A 23,296-nucleotide genomic window follows, 5' to 3' on the forward strand; every position below is an offset into this window, starting at 1 on the left:
TTTTGTATCGTACTTTTACTGTCTCCTCACGGCAACGTTAATTGTCCTCTTTGTACAGCGCTCTGATACCCGATCTGGTTCTTGTTCGCACGTTATAAATAAATAATAAATTTGATCTTTTAAAATGACAGCTGCCAAACCTATCTTGATGAAGCTTGACTACGAATTGCCTGCGGTTTTCCTAAGGTAAGAGGCTGATTTGATGTGTGGTTTATTTATAATTCGTACACTATCTCTCTGCTAACAGGTGTTTTAAAAGGAAAACATCTATTACAACGCAGGCATTACAAAGTAGTGCCTTGATAACGCAGTCAGTACCATGACTGTGGCCTTAACACGAGTTCCATTACACCGTGAGTTGATAAAACGACTAGCTTTAGGGAATGCGTTTAGGGAATGCGTTTAGGGAATGGCCTGCATTGGATTTTAAGTCCAATACCTTCCTTATTTATACACTGACTGGAGTTGGAATGTTATTTTAAACTATTCCAAAGTCCAGTGCTTTCCTAAAAGAAGTTGTTGTAATGACTTCAGTTGTAATCGAACTTGACGTAACGGCACTGTCGTGGTATTGACGCAATGTTTTGGCATGTATGGCAACAGATGCTATTTGTTTTAACAATCTGTTGCTTTAAAAACAAGTTTATATTATTACTTACATAAATGAGACAAATACATTTAATAAGGTAAGTGTAAACGTCCAGATGATAAAATTGGAAAACAAACTGACACCAAGCATAAATGTAGGAAGAAAAATAAATACTATTTCATTAAATTCAATGTTACTTTTGACTAAGATAATATGAGGTGGTTAACTCATATACTTGAGAAAAACTTCACTGGGAAATTATTAATATTGTAAAGTGAGGAATATATGGGTGTTCACTTAGGAGAATACTTACTGAAGATAGACCTTGCATATACATTATTGATGTCTTTGCATCTTGAATTTTTTCGGGTACAAACTCACATCCATCTTTCACTTCGCCTGTCTTGATGTTCTTGATACAGTCATTATCATTGCAAATCTCCCCATTACACACAATCAAACCCTTGACATCCGAGGAACATCTGGAGATGGTAACAACAGACAGAAATCATTCTTAAAGGAAATTCTTTCAGAGAAATATATAAACAGAACCAGCAGACAATAATTAATAAGCATATATACGTTGTGATTAGTGACACATCACCAAAAAAATGACTAAACATGTGACACACTAGTTTCAACATAGTGGAATTTTTATTCGAAAATGCAGGTAAGAGTGGTGAAGCGGTGGGAGGGATTTGACAGAAGACGACATGGACAATTATTTATTTATTTATTTAATAAACACTCCTCTATGGTAGATCGATAGATCGATAGATAGATAGATAGATAGATAGATAAATAGATGATAGATAGATAGATAGATAGATAGATAGATAGATAGATAGATAGATAGATAGATAGATAGATAGATAGATAGATAGATAGATAGATAGATAGATAGATGAGACTCTTATCCATTAGGTAGCTTATACTTAAAGCACTATCACTGGCCACTGTAGCATCTTGGATTTATACACAACCCCAGTACTATGAATTAGGCTCTAACAATATATTTATTCAACTAATGTTGGTTCTCATGAAACTCTGGCCATTGTAGCATCTTGGATTTATACACAACCCCAGTACTATGGATTACGCTCTAACAATATATTTATTCAACTAATGTTGGTTCTCATGAAACTCTGGTACTCCAACAATAAACAAATGACACTACATCCACAAAACCAGGGATGATCTGCAGCACAATGCCTAGCTAACATTTAAAATATTTGGACGCATTGTTATTATCATTTTATTTTTCCCCTTGCTAGTCTGGGTAGGGGTGTTGCTGCTCTGCTCACAGAACAGGGCAGGGGAGGAGTGGTTTGCCCACTCCAAGTGCGCAGGAGGCTTTGGCCAGCCGTCTTGGCCGGCATGTTCTCTATGGAGGTCATGCCCGGCCACACATTCTCTGGGTGAGTGCTAAACTACGGCGCTCGGACCAACCACAACGCTGCATTGAAGCATTGTGATTGGCTATCGGGAGGCTGGGAGCCGGAGTCATCCTGCTTCCTGCCCTGGAAGAGGGTTAAAGGACTGAGAGGAGGCAGCAGCGACAGTGGGCGGCAGCAGCAGGCAGTTAAGACTTTATTTTAATTTTAATTTCATTTCCTCCTCCCCTCTGCCCCCGTGACCCACCCCTTCACTGCCTTCAAACACCAGTCACCACTGCTTATAACAGAAGGATGGTGCACTTGAGATACCTCATGCATGTCCAGCAAAATCCAGATTGTCCCAGGTTAATGTTGGTTTATATCACTGCAACTGAATTTTCTGTAACGAGAAAATGTAACCAACGTCGCTCAGCTACACTTAATGTGCACTGTCATCTTCGGACTTTCAGGATGTGGGGGCTCCATGGAGGGGGCTCTGTAAAGGCTTTAAACTTATACAATCATAAAAGTCTATTAAGCTGTCAGAAAACCAGACATTAGGATGCTTCGTGGGGACTGGTTTCTTATAACCACAACTGGTGGTCTATTATGTAGAAGCAATTCAGACTTCCCCCCCATAAACTGTACTCAGTTTATGTCCTGGTGGGGCATGGAGGAAAGGAGTGTCTTTGATGTTACATGGTAGACTGCAGTCTATAAAAGTGACATATGAAATAGTTTTAATTTTGTTCTGTGCAGGTAATTGTAGTGAGCTGTGGTATCAGCAAGGAAGACGACTGTCCGCAAACTGACTCACTGTAAAAAGAGGGTATATACACGCCTGATGGCCTACGTGCCCACGAACCAAGCATATTTACAACCTAGATGCACTGTGAAGAATATAAATGTTCACGTAGCTAAATGTCAGAATCACTGAAGGGAACACCGTAGACACCACATATTATACACATCGCTGTGTGTGTTCCAAATTTACTTTGCGCAAAGTCCTGTTGTTCCATTCCAAGAGGACTGGGTATGTAGTTACCTGAATGAAAATGGGAACCTAATGTAATAGGTCAAGAGGTCTGTGTGAATTAAAAAGTATAACTGATGTTACACTAAAATGTACTCATATTTACCTTCCATTTGTACCACAAATGTGATGTGTAATTTCACATATATGTAACCATTTTACTCAGATCTAATACAAACAATTTAGCTTTTTAGGGTCCAGCCTGCGAGAGCATTTGCTATCACTTGCGTCTCGCTTGAGAGGCACTATTGTATACAAAGAGGGCTTGGAGCCCACCCACTGCTTACCATGTTTGGCTTCACGTCACTCTACTTTACAGCCTCCTTAACGTCAATTCTGATCATTTCTGTGGATCAGGGACCAAGCACAGATTGATTCAAGTTAATCAATGCCGGTCTCCTGCTCCCGACATGATTGAGGTATTATTTCTATCGCCCTACCACTCCCCCTGCCTCATGCGACCTCCATAGCAATTTTGCCTTTTTCTTGTTTTGTGGTGTTGTTGCTACAGATTTTATCAAGTAAATGAAGATCTCGATCTGGGGTATACTGAGTACGTTTGTGAATTGGTGCGACTGGCAGATGGAGATATGCTGTTAAATTACTTTCACAGCTGGTCCTGAAAATCTGCTTCTTCATGGATTACATTTTATACTTGACAGGTAATCTTTAGGCAATACAAGCCAAACGCTGCTATCTTTTGTGCAGTTCGGCCCTAAAAGCTTTTAGTCTCTGGAAACTATGGTGCTTGTGGCGTTTGAGCAGGAAAGGGCATGAAGGGTTTCTCAAAATTTGAAGCATTCATAAAAATTATTTTCAGTGTTTTTTGATTATAGTGTTTAATGAAATATTTTTTGTGCATTTAAAATATATGAATAATTGCACCAATTGACCTATACAAACACAACTAATATAGGATATACGTGATGAGTTCTCAGCTATTCCTTGTTTTGTTCACACTTGGGCTAGGAACGTCTTCCCTGGTCCAGATACACACATCATGGCAACAGGTGTGTTTTAGCGTTTAGAGCACTACTGTTGTGTTTACTTATTTTATGCTGCTCTAAAGATAGGGATGTTTGACTACTGTACCGTACCACTGTTGTATTTTTGATTAGAAAGCTTCGACATTAAGCATGCTATTATTAAAGGCCACACATCTCACACAATATATACACTGTGTTGAATACACTGTGCATGTCTGTCAATGTTTCCTTAAAACCTTTAACGCGTGACATCATGCGATGTGAGTTTACATGTTTGTGAATGTAGTGGTTATGAGTAATAAACCGATAGGCTGTCTATTTCATAACTTTAAATTTTTAGAGATGACTTGGCCTTGATATACAAAGAATCACACAGTGTCATAAATCTAATTACATTTTTTTTAACAGTGACTACAGAGATGTGGATAGAGACGCTCTATAGATGGTTTCAGCCCACACTTGTTTCGTCCCTGCTTAGGTCTTTTTCGAGGATATAGCCAAAGGTAATGCATGGAAAGGTAGAGTGGTACACACAAGATTTAAAATCTTCTTATAAGCCAACAGAATCATACAAATACATTTTGAGAAATTTTGAGGAAATAAAGCAGCTCGGTACAATAATGCATATACGCTATTTCCATCCAATAGCGTGAGTGTACACATATTTTATTAATTTCATGATATAAAGCCCGTAGACATCAGTCCAAAGAGGAGGCTGCCAAATTCCATAGGTCTAGAACAATGTCAAGAACAATTACATTAATAGGCAGCCATCTGTAAAAATAGAGACCTTGATAACTGTGTGCTGTGTCTTCCAACCTTTCTGCCTTGTTGTCTCTACCAACATCCCTGCAGTCACTGTTAAAAAATTGTAATCACAGTTACGACATTGTGTGCTTCTTTGTGTATTAGGACCAAGACAAATATATCAATCATCTGAAGTGTTCATGAAAATAAAAGTCAAAGCATACAGGGTGCAGAGCAGGTAATCCAAGGGCAGGGTTACCTGATACTTGGAAAGGCCCATGTGGAGCATGCAGCTTTTAAGGCCAGCCATGCCACATCACTAACTTTTAGCCATGCTGAACAGTAGCCATGCTGCCTTACCACATGGCTAAGAGACACTGGCAAAGCTAATAGCTCTCACATAGGGACGACCCGTTGGCTTTGCCAATGCTTGTTTTCTCTCTTCTTTGTCCTGGTGTTAGGACTGTAAGTCTGACATTGGAGGCATCCTTTCTAGGATGCACTGGCTATCACCCACCAAAGTGCCTGTCTTCATCATCGGGTCGTTCTCGTCGCTGGCCATGTGCCGCAATGCCAAGCAGGCCCCTTAGAGGGGGAATCTTTGCCGGAGAGCTTTGAACTCAAATTGTTCAGGGGTTGAACATTTTTCGCCCTGTGTCCTCTCTGGGAGGGATGTGATAGGGGATTACATTTTTTGATTTATTTCCTTTTATGTGCACCATTTGGTGCATGACATTTTTAACATTTGTTTTAATAGTTTGTCTTTCCCAAAAAATCAACACAGTGCAAACACTGAGTATAAATCACCGTTTTATAAACTTCAGTTTCTGAAGAAGAAAGTAGGCTCTACTGGTCGAGTGAAACAAATATCAAAAGTCTAATCCAATCCGTGTTTAGGTCATGACTATACTCAGCTCATACTCTCTGTTCGCCGGATCTATTGTTTCTAATATGTATTGTGTGGTCTTGGTTCAGCCACTTGATCATGGTTGGATGGCTTTCTTGTCCATCTCAGTTGTCTTGCTCTTGATTCGATGGCTTTCCTACATATTTCTGAATTTGTTTTGCCTAGGAACATTGTATTCCTGTCCTCCAGTGTTCAATACGTTTTATCCTTCCACTACACATTTGAGGAATTCTTAATATATTTAGCTTTGGGCAATCCTCGGATCTCCGGGAATACTTATATACTTGTTTGCCCTATACTAGCACTTCTAGTTTCAATTGTTTAACAGTTATTTACTTAGATAACATACCTGGGCATTTACCATTCTTACATGGTGTTCTGTCATGTTAGAAAGGTAAATGAAAAAAATGGCTGCATGCATCATTATACATGCGCACACTAGTATCATGATACATGTGCATACCCATCATGACGTAGCTTCATGAGTCATGACATCCTTTAGAAGAAGCCCCATTCCAACCCTGCCAGCCTTGCACCTGCATGTGTCTTCATGGATGCGTTCATCTGCCAGTTTTTAATTGAAGAGGCCTTCTTATTTAGGGAGGCCCCTCTGACACTAAGTTAACCAATGTTTTCCTGTCTTTGTTCCCATGTGAATCTTGGCAGTCCAAGACAGGAACACAAATGTCTCTTTCCCACCGAGAAAAAATCTTCCAGCGTGCATGGGACATTATTTTCCCCAAAAGTGGTCCACAGCTTTTGCGGCTGGTCTTTGCAGAAAAAATTAAACTACTGTGCGGTTTTCAATGCTACAGTGACATGGCAGGATTGACATCACTACATTTTGTAAGCTGATCCTCTGCCATCCGGTAGGCAAAAGGGTGCACGGTGGGTGAGGCAATGCAGCCAGACAGGCAGCAACTTCAACATTTGGCATGGCAGACACAGCAAGGGTGGTTCAAGCTGAGCCTTTACCACTTCAGCCAAACAGGAAGTGCTGCAAATCTTTAAATGTGGCCTTTATTCTCTGAACACAATAGTGACTAATATTATTTTGACCTATATATTTCATTTTCATGATTAAAACTTAAACATCTTTTGCCTGTATATTTTTTTTATAGTTAAGTAATTGTATTTGGAACAAAATTTCTATTCATATAAGGAAGAAGTCCCAATTTTAATAAAAAAGTAGTTACTGAGAATGAAAGAAAGAGCAAAATGATTACCTGGTTGCTTTAAGTTTATTGTCTCCTGAGATGTAGAATGGTTTTTCGAGATTGTATTCATCAAATACACCCCATCGAAGGTGAGCCCATTCATGGACAAATGTTCTTCCTGGGGAATGAAGTTCAGTAAACCATTAGGTAGAAAGACTAATATTATACATGACACAAGCACGTAAGTGAGAAGTATAATATAATTCACAAAGTTAAACAGGCCAAAGTACTTATGTTGCTAATGTTTTTGCCCCTTTCCAGTGGGAAATTTCAACTATCTCAAACCGCCTCGACAAGTTGTGGAAAGCACTTTTTTTTAAAAAGAGGCCATCTTTTGAAACCCAATTATCTTCTTTGGTTTGTAATGTGTTTGGGTTAGGTTACTTTCTAACTAGTGTTTGCTAAACCCCATCTCCAATACAATCAATGACTTCAGATTGGTGTGAAATTACTGTGAGATCATAAAACAGAGTAAAATTCCAATCCGACATTTTGGAGACCCTCTGTGGATATTTAAATAGATGTGATATGTTCAAACCATAGCCACAGGCTAATTAGAAATATTATATGCAAAAAAATTAATATAGGGATCCAGAGTTCTGATTTGTTTACACTTTCAAGTGAACAATGCTGTTAGAAATCACTTGTAGACGACGAGGAAAGCGACCACCGGAGCCAATCAAACACCAATTACCAAAACAAGGAAAGGTTACCAGCAAGGTGTTATGCCTCATTGAAGAGTCTATTACCTTTCAACATTTACTCTAAAATGCTCATAATTTCACTGTTGCTCCCTATGGCATTCCAGTTACATATTTAAGGATAACATTGACCTCTCTGCCCATGCTTCATGGTGCAGTCAAGAGTCACAGGTTTTTGAAAGTGAAGGCTACTGTGGTCCAGTTCACTCCAATGCCAGGTCTTCCACAGGGTTCAGTGTATTCCACTCTAATCTGGATAGCTAGCTCTCCCACAAAGCCTTTCCTTAGCCCTTTGTGTTTCTGAAGCAAAACAGGTGTCCAGTCAACTCACCCTTGGAGAATACTTCCTTTTGTTAGTTTCAAGTAGAGAACATGATGCATCTCAGTCCTCTCCCGAGATATGTTCAGAAAGAATCTTCCTTCTCTCATGTCTTCAACATGTCTAGGAGTGTTTTGAAGAGGATCTATTTTTACACTATACTGTAATCAATGATGGTGACTTTCCATGCTCTAGTTCCTGCAGGAAACCCACAACACAACTATCCTACTTTTGCACCATTTCTTGTTTGACTGTCTGAAATCTATTCCAGAATCATTTGTTAACGATGGCAAGACCCGGGCTCCTGTGTTCAGAGCTTTCAGTTTTTCGCCGGGATTTTCCTTATAGAAATCAGGATGTAAACCTTCTGACTATCCTAGAACCCTCCTACTTCAAACGAAGATGATGTCTGAAAAGAATCTTCAATTGAATGGATTTTTCCACCAATGCCCTCCTTTACATAACTATGTCAAAAACCACGTCATAATTTTTACCCTTTGCTTTACCATCTGTTCCTATCTAATTCCATCTACCACATTCCAACATACGTGTCCAGTGATTAACCTTCCAATCTTCCTGTTCTAAGAAGCAATCTAACTGCAACTATAAATAAGGTTTTTATTCATGCAGCATCAAGGCTTAGGGTGTGATTTAGATGTTGGCAGACTGGTTACTCCATCACAATGGTGACGAATATACCGTCCGCTGAAATATAAATCCCAAAGGCTTAATGGGATTTATATTTCAGCGGACGAGATATCCACCACGATTGTGATGGAGTAACCCGTCCACCAACATCTAAATCAGGCCCTTAATCAGTTCAGTTCAGTACATACGTCTTTATTTTGAATATTTCATCATAAAAGACAGAAACATAAAAATAGATCCATCCTAAAATAAACATCAGGTGTAAAAAAAGCAATAAAATAATGCAATATGTACACATAATACAGTTTTATACCAAGGATAAAATAAAAAGAATAAAATAAAGGGTGCCACTACATAAACATTACATTGTGTAATAGTATCTTAAAAACAGCAGCTATCACCATAGGTTCCCTTGTATCAGTCCTAAGAATCCTTATGGCCTCCGACCCCACCCTCGTGCCAATATTTTGACAGATAGGTTTAAGCCATTTTGTTCGGGGGGCAGAATAGACAGGACATACAAAAAGTATATGGCCAATAGACTCCCTTTGATCTGTGCACCAAAGGCAAAATTCATCCCCCTGTCCATTCCAGTTTTTTGTAAACGTTCTTATTGGCAGAGAGCCAATCCTAAACTGGTGGTATAGCTTCCTATCACTAGTCTTGGTGATGGTGTCCCAGTAGTCTTCTAGTAACGGATCATGTTTGCGTTCTAGAAACATTCCTGACAGGGAAGAGGTGTTTGTGCAATATATTTTAGTCGAACTGAATGCCAGTATAAATCTTTAAAAGCTTTTTTCGATGGGAAAGGGGTATTTCCTGGATCAATCCACAGGTTACCCAGTCCCATGTTCTCTAAAAGCATTCTTACTTTTTTTAACCAAGGTATGTTACCCGAACCCACGATGGATCTAACGTCCAAAATTTCCTTAGCAAAAAGTGCCTGTTCTGGAGTAGTCCAGATCCTCCTCCATAGAGCCACCGGTTTAAAACGTGCCACATCATCAATTGGGTGGCATCCTAGATCCATTAAAAGTGGCTTCAGAGCACTAGAACGGGGGAGGCCTGTTATGTTTCTTAGAAATGTGTTTTGTATTCTAACAATCTGGGTAAGGTCTGCAAAACCCCAGAGGTCCGCGCCGTGCAGGATCGCTGAACTAATCCTGGAATTATAAATCTTTAGAGCAGCACCTATCCTTTTGGTTTGTGAAGACCTCTGTTCTTTGACTAAACACCCTGATAACTGGGCAAACTTAAGCGAAAGAGTGTCAATCTGGGGCTTCCAGATAAGTTTACTTTCCAGAACAACCCCTAGATAAGTCATAACGTTAGTCTGCTCTAACTGTGAGCCATTCATTGTAATGTGGCCAACCACTGGTCTATTTTTTGTAAGAATCATGAATTTTGTTTTTGCTACATACACCTGTAAATCATTATTTTGGCAAAATTCCTCAAATTTATTTAGAACCGCCTGCAGTCCCTTCTGGGTTTTTGACAATATAAGGGTATCGTCCGCAAACATAAGTAGCGGAAACTTGATGCCACCCAATGCTGGAGCATCAGTTGAAAAAGCTGAAAAGTACTACACGACCCTGTTAATGAACAACAAGAACAAGGTTGGCGCTAGTACGCACCCTTGTCGTACACCCCGGGACACTGGAAATCTCTTGGTGACCTGCCCTTGCTTTCCCCAGCGAACCTGCGCAAAATTTGCGTTATCTAGCTTAATCACTAAGTCCAGAAGCTCCTGTGGCATCCCCATAGTACTTAGTGCCCCCCATAGCTTAGCCCTAGGGACTAAGTCGAATGCAGACTTAAGGTCTACAAAGGCGGCATATATGGTACCACCTACCAGACATACAACCTTCCAATATATCAATATAAACCTGAACACTTGCTCCGTTGTACTTATGCAGGGTCTGAACCCAGCCTGCAGAGGAGACAGGATGTCCTCAAGTTCTATCCAGCTCTGTATTTTTGCCAACACCATCCTTGCGACAATTTTCTGAATAGAATCTATCAGACTTATTGGTCGATAGTTCCCCGGAGCGGAGCGATCCCCCTCTTGTGTATTGGCAGGATCTCAGCTCCACCCCAGGAATCCGGAATGCGTGCCCCCTTTGCGATAGCATTGCCAAGAAAGGCGATGTATGGCACCCAATTTGTTAGATCATGTTTGAAAAGGTCTGCTGGGATGCAGTCTATTCCCGGGGCTTTTCCACAGGGAACCTTTCTTAAAGCATCCTCCACATCTTTACAAGCAAACATTAGAACTTGGCGGGTGGGCGAGGGACATATATCTCTGGGAGAGCTATCTCTTTCCACTTCCAACCCCCTGAACTGGGTCTCAAAATGCTCAACCCAGTCCTCAGGCGACACCTGGTTAGCTGGAACTTGAGAATGGGGAGTATTTCCCCACTTAACTATGTGCCAAAACTTTGTCTGGTTTTTCAACCTACTAGCTTCGTGAAGCTCCTGCCAGTGTTGGTCGTCTCACTCTTTTTTAGCGTGGCTTTGGGCTTTACGATAGTTAAGCCTGGCCTTCCTAATGTCTGGCATATTTCCAGACCTTATAGCTAAGGCCAATAGGCCATAGGATTCTCGGCAGGATTTATTATACCAAGATTTGTCGGGCGTTTGTAATAACGACCTTTGGGGTTTACTAATTTTGGAAAAATAGGATTTTAACTCCAGGAAAAGTGATTCATGGAGTACAGTTGTCTTCCCGGTTATATCTTCCTGGGTATGGAGCGATCGCAGGACACACAGAGTCTGCGATACCTCCTGGTTTATCTTTACTAGAACCTCAGGGTCTTCGATAATCCTAGCCCAACAAACCCTGCGCGTATCATTTGTAAGCAGGGCATCCGCCGTGCCTATCTCCGTATGATTAGTACTCTTTTCACCTCTATTTAATTGGAGACTCAATAAACGCGGGTTATGTTCGCTCTCTGGGCGGTCAAGAATAAACATATCATAAAGTATAAACCAATACTCAATCTTGTTGAGGATATAATCAATTTGACTTGTGTATGTTCCTTTGTCAAAGGTTGCCCTACCGATTTTATCAGAGATGGAACGCCCAGTTACTGCCCTGAAACCACGCTCCAGGCAGAAACCCATCCACTGGAGGGCTGCTTCTGTCCACATCTTGATTGGCTTCAAATCAAGAGGAGGAATGTTCCATTGGACGTCCTCCTCAACCAAGAGAGTTTCCCCTTCGTGGTTTAGGGGTTCAAACGAGCAGTTAAGGTCCCCGGCTACTAACGTAAAACAATCAAACCTGACAGTGTCAAAGAAGATGTCCATATCTAGGAAGGTTGGAGAACCCATCCCTCCCGGCTGTCTTCTAATATACACGTTTACAATAAGGATATCTAGCTGGTCGGGCCGTTTCAGATTTATGACGAGGATGTCCGGGCTATCTACAATAATTTCAAGAGGTCTATAGTTGATAGATTGCCTAACCCAAATGGTTAGGCCCCCAGATGGTCTACCTTTTTTTCCTCTTATGGCCGCCTTATAAAATTGTAGGTACCCTGGGCGGTGGATAGGGTCCACAGCCCACGTCTCCTGGAAAATCAGCATGTCGTATTCCTCCACTAATTCAATCCACTCACCTATAGATGTTTTACTCAATAATCCTGCAATATTCCACAAGGCGATTTTTAACTTGTGTGTTGCATTTACTTGGCTAATCTGGTTGGGGACCAGAACCAGTTGGGAGTTCTTGGTTGCTACCCCTCCCACGCTAATACCCCACACTCAAGGGACCCAGAAGCCATCCTTTTTAAATTACGACTGTCTCTCGAGAAACCCCCCACTGAGTCCACAACACGGGTTTCCCCAGAATTCAGTGTAGGGAACCAAATAGGCGAACCTAGGCCCTCACCAGCCAAATTGGGAAATCTATCAAAGAACACCCGACCTGGATCTGCTCCCTCCTCCCTACATTTTCCACCTCTGGTTATATCCTTGTCCGGGCTAATGGTTATATTTCCCATATTCTGATCTACTGTAAGACCTTTGGAATCATGCCCCAGTCAGTCCACCCCCTCCAGTCCAGAGAAAATGTCATAACGGTTAGACAGGGGGGGCAGAACTCATGGCAGCAATCGGGGTTCAATCTACTAAGTTGTTTTTCTCACCAGTTTGGCGGGTTGGTTGACAGGCGGGGAGATGTGCGAGCATAAAAATAATTCAAATCAAGAGATTGGATTTCCCCCTTCCCACCCGACCCTGTCCCATTACAAATTAACCTTACCTCCCTAGGGTCCCTGAAATTCACCATTATGCAGGCCCTTAATCACTGTCTAGAGTGAAGCCAGAATAATTGACTTAATTACAGATGAAGCTTCCACACAACACAACGCTTGCTTTTATAATGTTACATTTTTAATATAGTTATCAATAATCTAGGTTCACTATTGGAATAGATTTTGAATAAATATTTTCAAAATAGTGTAAGAGCATTCTTAGCATTTTCCTGACGAATTGTGCAAACTAACTTTTAATAGCAATGCACTTCTCCAATTAAAAATGCTTCCAAAACCATACAGTAAACATTATCACATTTTAGATATAAACTGCAGGCATACCTTCTTGTCAATATCTACCATGTCCGATATTTATACATTAAACACTTAGTCATGAGGTGTGATAATATATGCTCAGATTTGACATATTCAGTGCATAACCCTAGGGTTCTCTACATACCCGGGATCTTTGCTCTTAAGTGTTACTGCACGATTTAATTTAATTTAAAATTTCAGCCACGCAGCCTACTATGGTGAACTTAGAGTCAAGTTTATAGAGTCACAAATGTAGATGGTATGACTATACACCGCAGCCCACATGTGGCATTTAACTGTTACCCCACTGGTGTACGCCTTGCACCAATTTACTGTGGCATTACTGCGTAAGCCAATTGGATGTATCTAATTTTTTCTCTTGTTGTGGCAACAGAGCACATGCCTTGGGAGAACGATTGGCAGTTTCACAGTGAGCAGAGTCAAAATGCCAGCAACACAAGTCAAACAAGTGAGTGCCTTGAAGCACCAGGAAAACACATTTTTGGCCGTTCTGCGTCTTAAGCAAGACTTCATGCATTACATACTCGAACGATCATTTACGATGATTTATCCTAAGTTAATCCTCGCCAAAAAGCACGGTTCTGCGTCTGTGATGTTTTCCGCATTGTTATGGATTTTCCACATTTGCCTCATAAACCATAATCTACTGAATAATTTACAGATTTTCATAAAAAAAAGTTTAAAACGCATTGTCATGCCTTGCCGGGCATCTTGCCTCGAGACGGGAAATCTGCACAACAGACCTGGGAATGAGGGTCTCCCGGGGAGGGCTTGCCTTGAGCGACTCTTTAGGGCGGAAATCACTTGAAAAGGAGATGTGAAAGTTGTCACTCAAAGACAAGTGAAAAAGCGCAACAGGGCAATGGGGTTAAATGTAATTGCACCTATCCTAAGTGCTGCCTTATTTAATCCTTTAGGTGCAGTGGACCGGAGATTCAAAATCCCCTAAATCTCCCAGGGCAGAAACTGCCCTTATTCTCCAATTTGACACAAATTGGTCCAGCACACTGGTTTTGTCACAATCATTCAACAATACCCAAAGGCTACAGCTACAGTCTGTTATTGAAGAATAAATAAAGAATGAACTTCAAACAATACTACTGATTCTACAATGAATTATTTATATTTGTATTTAGCAATTATGGGTATTGTTGAATGATTGTGACAAAACCAGTGTGCTCGACCAATTTGTGTCACTCAAAGACAAGACCTGGTGGTAGATAGCAGTCACTGCTGCCAGGCGCCAGGAAGCCCTGTCTCCCCTCTGCGCAGCGCTCTAGCAGGGCCGAGGTGACGAGGAGAGCGGAGGAATGCGGCCCCTGACCCCCTCACACCCGAGTCTCGTGGATTCACAGATTCATAAATACTGCTGGTAAATAAAGGGTCCATCTCAACAGGTAATCAAGGAACCACCTCACCTCCCATTTCTATATAAATACAAATATAAATGCATGCATACAAATACATATACATATATGCATACATATGCATGTTATGTACTAGGAGATGCAAGTTGAAGAATGGTGGCATTCAAGGGCTTGTGTGAGTTAACGATGCTTGCAGACAACAGGTTTTGCTTGGCTATAATGGGGTGAGGGGGCAAGGAGCATCTCATGGGAAGGCGAGAGTTTTTCAAAGGAGTTGAGGTGTATGGAAAAGTGGAAATCTTGGAGCTTAAAAGTGAAATGGTAGCTACAAGCTGGGAGATGAAGGTGATAAGAGAGCCTAGCTTATTTTTCAGAGAGAGTAGGGCTGAGCACGGAAGGTTGGGTGGCTCGGTGGTAACAGGAGGGGGTGAAATTGGTGGTTGAAGGCAGGGAGAGGTGGGGGGACAGGAGGAGAGTTAGGGTATAGGGTTCATAGGTGGGGAAAGGTGGAGGTTGAGAGTGGGAGTTGGTGTATCAGAGGTGAAGGGAGAGTTGTCTTTGTTGGTGTTGCAAGAAGGAAAGGAATTAAGGACATATTTAGGGGGAGATGGGTGCAGATCAAGGTGGTTGGGTAGAAGGAGACGGGACAACTGTGTGGAGTCATAGGAATGTAGGAGGTTTGGGAGGAAAAGAGGGGAGGTGGTTGGAGAGGTCCTGTCAGCTAGGAGCGGTGGCTGTGAGGGAACGGGCATCTGGCAGGGTGAGGGGGGTTGGGAAAAAGGGAAGTTGAAGAAAGGAAATGGTACTGCTGGGCCCAGGGAGGGAAATGGAAGGGGTTACCAAGGGGGGAAGGGGGGTAGCACAGCATTGCTGGAGGAGTGGGGGGAAGGAGAGAGATGCAATGGGTTTGTGGAGAAATCGGGGTAAAGAGTGAGGGGAGGAGGGGGTAGAGAAGAGGGGACGAGGGAGGAAAAAGGGGAGCGTTAGGACAGTTAACTGGGGGAGAAGGTTGGAGGAGAGGTGGACTAAAATGGGGGGTGGCATGTGGGAATAGGGGGGAGGAGATACGATTGGAGTACCGGGACGGTGCAGATTGGACGAGGAGCAAATTGGCTAGAGGTAAGGCTGAAGTGATGAAGGCGGGGGGGCATACTGTGAGGGGGGAGGAATGGGAGAGGAGGGCACAGGGAAGGGGAAGGGAAGAGGGCCGACTTGTGCTTCTCAAGGGTGCAGCCTATTGGAGTGTAGGGAGGTCAGGGGAGGAGAAAGGGAGTAATGGATGAAGCTAGATGAGAAGAGTCAGGGGGGAAAACCCAGTCGCAGAGGAGGGGAGTAGGGAGGGGAAGAGGTGGTCAAAGAGAGAGAGACAGGTGTACCTGGAGTTGGCAGCCAGGGGTTTGGACTTGCCACTCTCATCGGACAGCGACATCGCTGCACATTTGTTGAGTCATATCTATCACGGTTTCTTAAATCTAACGGGATACACTCCGCGCTGGATTTTCACAAAGGTGCGCTTTAAATGGTGGGGTCTTTCATAAAATTTAAAGAAGAAAACTACGAGTGCCAGAATGCACAGGTGAGATATCACGCTGCCACCTGTCCGCCACGAGTAGCTGGTTTACTACTGTGTTATCTTTTTATACTTTGAAACTTGTTGTTTGGTTTCCCATTATAAACACAGGACTCCTCATCCCAGGCTGCAAGCGAGCCCTGGAAGTGAATGCACAAGCTCTCTAGGGCCTGTGCACCGGCCCAAAACTGCCAAAAAACAGGCCATAAACTGACCAGTCAGTGTAAGACCAGCCCTTATAGCATTGCCAGATTGCCACACATCTCCAACCTGAGTACATTTGTAACAGCACATCTCACATATGTGGGTTGAGTGCTGAATGCAGTGATTGGTGCCTTTGAACCAGGATTCGCTGCTCGGTATAGGAATAAGTCTGAAGCCCTTTTACAAAATACAAAGAAATGCTAGCAACAGCTCAAGCGCGCCTGGTTGGGCCTATGCTCCTGTGTGTGTAGGGGGGGCGTATGACTCTTTTAAGGGCCCCCTTGTTAACAATAACCTCTCCTGTGGCCGCTATATTATCGGCGGGTTGGGTGCGGATATGAAGGGGTAAGGGTGAAAGGTCATAAAATGCTTTTCAGGCTTTCAAGTCGAGATATGAGCAACACATTCTCGAAAGTGATCAGTTGGATGTTTGTGGCCTTTCCGCGTCCTGCTAACACCCTCATCTGTTAACGTAAATGAGCTATGGTCTGCGAGGCCGCCCACAGGATAGAAAGTCTGTCTGAAATCGGAGCTGTGCTGGAACTTCTGGAGTCAGCCTCGTCACCTCAGAGCAGACCTTTGTCCCTCGTGATTAACAGCCCTCCATAGACGAGCTGTGAATCACAACCGAATTAGCGCCCTGGCTTTTTAGTGAAATTGATATGTCTTTATAGACACTGGTGATGCTCTCGCTGCGGTTATGCCTCAGCTGCGTGCTCTAATGCTGTTTCGCGGGCTCTCCTCGGGGTGGGGGCTCTGCTGACCTGCACAGAGGAATGTGGCGGCTGCAAATGCAGGAGGATTCCCAAAAGGGTACCAACCAATCCAGCGGCAGTGACAGGCGAGGGCGCCGGCCAATGGGAGAGCCTGGCCGGGGTGGTTGGGGGGAGGACTGCGCTCCCCGTGCCCCTTGCGCCTCCGCGCTCGGTGCCTTGTTCATAGCTGTGGTGAAGAGTTTTCTTATCTGCTTGTTAAATAAACAAGCAGATAGGAAAAGTCTTCACGACAAGCCGGAAAACAGGCCATGTTGTCCGGAGGGCCGGTCCCAAAAGCGGACAGGGCGGCAACTAAAAACCCTCATTTTCAATGGGAAGCCAGCGTTTACCCTAAACGCTGACGCTACCCAAGGAGGGGCGGGGCGTGCAGTACCCTTTTTCTAACAAAATCTCTCACAGGGCGTGGCAGCTTCGCTGCTCCGCCCACACGAGATCTAAAAAAGATGCACACAGATTTCTCCACACATTCATGGGCATACCATCCTATTTGCACTCCACACCTTCAAGTCACAACTTCACAGGCAAACATATTTAAACACAGAAAGCAATCACCTTAAAATAAACATAGCTCAGGTTCTCAAACTTCCTTATTATATGGTTTAAACCTATCTTACTTTGCTTTCAAATGTATTGTATTTTTATGTTTCATACACTTTTGCATCCATCCATTCAGTTGAATACTTTTTCTAATCACTGCAGTTTGCTAAAAATACCTTTATAATGGGTGCTATGCAAGAGTGCGTGCATACTTACCCACTCATTTATTCAGTGAGTGTGTGAACTTATATTTACCAACATACTTTCCCCAATTAAATCATACCCTAACATGCTAACTCTATTTTCTTTCACAGTTCATTTCTACATCATCTGCTCCTGCAAACTCTTGCCTCACATTATTTGTTCTCGCTTCCTGCCACTCTTCATGTTCTGCACTCTGCGTTCCCTCTTGTCTCAAACACATTTGGGATCAAGTTAACCAGTGTATTACCTTAAATCGTAGCCATTATTAGAGATAGCAGGAAGTAGCAGTTGGGATCACTGGTGTGATGAAGCCATCGCTACCCCTGGTCTAAGCAGCCATGTAGGCAGAAGTACATGTGTTGCTCTAGGAGATGACCTTTAGAAATTGGTCAGCTCTTTTCAAGCACTCGTGCTTGTGCTGGCATCTACCTTGTGGGAGCAAGCAGCGGTGCGCGCTCTAATTGAAAATAGATGGCTAGCGCGCCGCTGCCCGCTGCCGCAAAGTGGAGCACGAATGCTTGAAAAGCTTGAATTAGAGTGGTCGCTTTCACCACGCTAATTCGAAAAAAATGGCACCCTGCGCGTGATTGTTAATTAGCGTGTTCGCCGCGCTGCACTCCATCAAAGTACTTCAGTTCAACAGCAGTTTCCCTTATGTGCTGCTCCCCACTGTGCCACACTCCAGGTTGCTTTCTGTTGCCTGTTTGCTGCTCTTTTGCCCTCTGTGTTGTACTTTCCTTTGTGTACTTCTCTCCTCCCCCATATGCTTTCTGTTAGACCTGGCACCATTGGCGTGGGTCTCTCTTCCATTTTTGCTGTTGCCTCATGTGTTTTTGCTGGTGTTAGATGCTTTGGGCACTGTGCCACTGCTGTCCAGTGCCACAGTGCAAGTGCACCCTACTGTAAATTAATGTATTGATTAGTGATTCAATGATTGGCTTGTTTGGTTTACTTGTCAGACCTTAGTATAGTGCACTGAGTGTGCCCAGGGCTTGTAAATCCAAATGCTGGTGGTGGGCTTGCGGTACAAAAGGGTACTGGTTGTGCCACCCACAGAAGCAGGCTTGTAAAATGTGCCTAAGGTCTGCCATTGCAGAGCCTGTGTGCAGTCTGGTACTGTCATGCTGATTGGGCAAGTGCACCCACTTGCCAGTCCCTAAACCTTCCCTTTTCTTCATATCAGACACCCCTATAGTAGGCCCAAGGGCAGGGTGCATTGTAAGTATAAGGTAGGACAATCCCTGATGTGTGTGGCATGTCCTAATAGTGAATTACAGCCATTTTCGTTATTCACTATTGCAAGGCTATGTGTTCTCCATAGGCCAGAATGGGTAGTTAGATTATTACTTTTTATAATCCTAACTGACTCAGGGAAAACGGTAGAAATTTAAGTTTAGTATGCCTGAACTCAGAATGATAAAATGCATCTTTTAGTGAACATTCTGTGTTTGAAAATACCACTTTTAGAAATTAGTTATTTTCTTGTCTAACTATCCAAAGCCTGCCTCTGCTGGGATGTGTACTCCTTGTCTGGAGTTTGAGTGACAGGGCTGGGGGATTCCAAGAGCCAGAATGAGTCAGCCCAGTGGTGAATAGAGAGATTTGCGTCTAGATGGGTGGGAGGAGTTGCACCTGGGACCTGAATAGGGCTGTGCCTGCCTTCCACAATGCTGGCTCGACCTCCTGGGGTGCGGCTGATGTCTCTTCCCTGCACTGTGAAAGAAGAGAAGGAATGATGTCAACAAAGTACTCAATGGCTGTGCTTTCCCTCCACAATGCTGGCTCCACCTCCTGTGGGGCGTCTGATGTTTCTGCCCTGCACTGTGAAAGGAAAGAAGGAGTCTTGTAAACAGAGTACTTCAGAACTGGTTTGGACTGGGCAAAGACCCCTCTGCCCTCAGAGGACAAAGGATTTTGGGGTATAAATATTGGGACCCTGATCCCAAGAAATTAGATCACATTTGGACTACAAGAACTGCACTTTCTTCTGGCGCTGGCGGTTTGCTCTCAGCGTGTCTTCTCGTAAAAAGAGGGTCATACCTTCTCAAAATGGAAGGGGAAATCCAAAGCAAAATGAAAACGGCGAGCGCGTGATGACGTGCTCTCTTCCCGGATTGCTGGGGCTTGGCTATAAACGGAAGACAGCGAGCGAGTTGTCAGCTTGCTCGAGCACTGGCGTTTCTGTTTTGACACATGCATCCAAACAGCCCTACATCTTCACTGATATCTGCCCCACTTCCTGTCCCTTAGCTCTTTCATTCCCGTCTTGTCCACCAGTAACAACTCCTGCTGTCTCTCACCCTCATAGTTGAGTCATTTCCTGTCTCAACCCAACTTCCTTGCCCCTCCCAACTTTCCGTCTCCCATGCAGTCTGTAGCTGCACGTGGCACTGTGCCAGTGTGACACCTCCAGCCTGCCTTGGCTTTCTTTTCAACACAACTTTCCATGCTGGAATTGTCTGAGCCCACAAAGTTAATGTGCTGCATGACTAACCACTTATAAGGTCCCAAAGGCAAGACCTATTGGCTATGCCAATGCTTGTTTCCCCTTCCTCTAGACACTCAGAAATAAGATGCTGTCCAGGGACTAATGGTGGACAAAAGGGTCAATCTTGTGGTGTCACCAGGGCAAAAGTCTGCAGTACGTCACTTTCATAACCCATTGTATTTTTTATAAATCAAAGGTCTATGCCTTAAACTTTTAGTGAACATTCTGTGTTTGAAAATACCACTTTTAGAAACTAGGTATTTTCTTGTCTAACTATCCAAAGCCTGCCTCTGCTAGGATGTGTATTCCTTGTCTGGAGTTTGAGTGACAGGGCTGGGGGATTCCAAGAGCCAGAATGAGTCTGCCCAGTGGTGAATAGAGAGATCTGCGTCTAGATGGGTGGGAGGAGTTGCACCTGGGACCTGAATAGGGCTGTGCCTGCCTTCCACAATGCTGGCTCCACCTCCTGGGGTGCGGCTGATGTCTCTGCCCTGCACTGTGAAAGAAGAGAAGGAATGATGTCAACAAAGTGCTCAATGGCTGTGCTTTCCCTCCACAATGCTGGCTCCTCCTCCTGTGGGGTGTCTGATGTTTCTGCCCTGCACTGTGAAAGGAAAGAAGGAGTCTTGTAAACAACGTACTTCAGAACTGGTTTGGACTGAGCAAAGGCCCCTCTGCCCTCAGAGGACAAAGGATTTTGGGGTATAAATATTGGGACCCTGATCCCAAGAAATTAGATCACATTTGGACTACAAGAACGTCACTTTCTTCTGGCGCTGGCGGTTTGCTCTCAGCGTGACAATCAGGGGAGTGCATGGTTTGCGTGGCTCTTACTAGGTAATTTTAAACAGAATCCCTTGCAAACAACAAAGTTTGGAAAACAAAGCACACACTTTACCCACAGTTCTGTAACAAAACGTTCTAAAATCTATGGCGAACCTCAAATTTCTTATCACCTTGAGTTCCCAAACATCTCCCTATAAGAACAGTACCCCACTTGTGTGGGTGGCCCAAGAGACCATGACACTAAAGGCCCGAAAGCGCTACATGAAAAGATCATCAAAAGCGGTTGTTGCGTGATTTGGGGCTGTGCTCTGCCACCATCCATGGAAACTTACCAACTGCAGACATTTTTGAAAACTAACCAACCAGAGGATTCTAGAGTGATGTGCGTTGCACTGATCCCACAAAGTTTTCTTACCCACAACATCCTTCAAACCTCAAACTTTACCTGAACTCACGCATTTTCCTTACATTTAAATGATGGAGTCTTCTGTAATCTGCAGGAATCCACGAAAATTCTACTACCGAACCTGACCCCACTTGTGGCGATAGAAACGCTGCCCCACTGGTGCGGCTGGGTCTAGTATATGCAACAAAAATGGGTTAAACCAAGGTCTATGGGAGTCCCTTGGCGGGATACCCACACAAATGAGGTGCCTTTTGTATCATGAGACATTTGGGAACTCAGGTTTGTAGGAAATGTGTGGCTCCCCACAGATTCCAGAAGCTTTTCTCACATAAATGTGAGGAAAATGTGTGTTTTAGTCAAAGTTTAAGGTTTGCATGGCACTCCCCCGAGCGTCTAGTTTTCAGAACTAATGTGGTCTGGTAGGTTTTCCCAGGTGGCAGCCTACCCAAGACTAAAAAGAAAAGCCATTCACCATGCAAGTAGGATGATACTAGGAATTAGCCACACTCTCCGGGCCCATTTGCAAAAACTACACCCAAAAGGATTAAATGTCCTCTCACTTGCCATTGAGATGGGTATCTTTAGTCCACAGAAGAGCAGAAAGACTGACACTTTAGGGGTGAGGGTGGTGCCTGATGTTAGGGTGGCCCAGAGCTATCACAATATTATCTTTAAAATATGTATTTGTGCCATACAGTGGGCTTTTTCACCCCCAGGGGCAAATGGGTCAATCCTCATGTTTGCCCGTGGTGGGGGGCAAAAAGTCTGGTTTGTCCCTTTTGAGGTGGCAGCCTCCACCAGTATATATATATTTTTTTAAAGGTTCCTGGTGTCTAGTAGACTTTCAGCCCCCCATGTGGGTCAGATTGGGGGTTATCGTCCCCATCCACCATTCAGGGGTGGCAGAGAGACTGTCCGCATTATTTTCAGGGGTGAAGGTGGGGGCCTGCCCAAGACCATAATGCCCAGCCCTCACCCCTATATTTGTTACACTACATCCTGGTGTCTAGGGGGCTTTCTGTCCCCTCGGTGCAGATTGAAGTTAATCATCCCCATCCATCCGCCGGGAGGGAGAAAGACTGTCTGCCTTGTTGGTGGGGTGGGGTTGCGGCCATTCCGATTTTAGCCAACCCTTCATTTTTTCTTAAATGGCTGTGTTTATTGGGCTGTCTAGCCCCCTGAGGGGCACATTGGAGGTAATCACCCCATCCACCCCCCAGGCAGGCAGAAAGACTGTCAGCATATTTTGGTTTGGATTGGGAATATGGTCATGCCCACCCCTATATTTTATGTTTAATAATCCCTGGTGTCTTGTGGGCTTTCTTCTACCCAGGAGGGCAGATTGAGGGTAATCTACTGCCCCCACACCTATATTTTTTTAAATGTTGCTGCTGGGGAAATGGTCATGCCCATGGTGGGCAACCCATCGCCCTTTAAATGTCCGCGATGAAACAATGTGGTATATCCCTACCCCCTAAGGACTATTTTACTGAGGCAATAACCATTAATTCGTGAGTTTATTGGCACAGCCTCTGGCTTCTAACTGAATTTAGTTAGCTGTAGATTGGCAGATCGATAATGGTTCGCATCGTAGGTAATACTAAAAATAAGGAAGATCAGCAATCAAGTATGAGAGATCACTCTATCCCTTTGCGAACAGGCGATTAATTTAACATCGCGCTCCCTTAACCAATGTAGATTGTAGAGGAATACTGGGCAATGTAACGGTAGTTAGTTCTAAGTTCTACCGGACTATTAATGAGCAGATAGAATGACCTTACCTTACCATTCTATGATTACAGGCCTGTCACAAGTGATCTACACAGACATCAATTTCAGGTAA

The 23,296-nt window shown here is 43.6% G+C and overlaps 1 protein-coding gene across 1 annotated transcript in view; it reads right to left on the reverse strand.

The window, feature by feature from the left end:
- The window catches only part of LOC144755314 (calcium-activated chloride channel regulator 1-like), a 157,437-nt gene that overhangs the window by 85,506 nt on the left and 48,635 nt on the right, over positions 1-23,296 (reverse strand). Inside the window, exons 4-5 of the mRNA XM_078644116.1 lie at positions 6,865-6,973; positions 903-1,071 (exon numbers count right to left, since the gene is read on the reverse strand). Of these exons, the coding sequence (XP_078500242.1) occupies positions 903-1,071; positions 6,865-6,973 (278 nt within the window). The remainder of the gene's footprint in view (positions 1-902; positions 1,072-6,864; positions 6,974-23,296) is intronic.

Source organism: Lissotriton helveticus, chromosome 1_1, assembly GCF_964261635.1.
Source record: "Lissotriton helveticus chromosome 1_1, aLisHel1.1, whole genome shotgun sequence".
In the NCBI taxonomy this organism is placed as follows: Eukaryota; Metazoa; Chordata; class Amphibia; order Caudata; family Salamandridae; genus Lissotriton; species Lissotriton helveticus.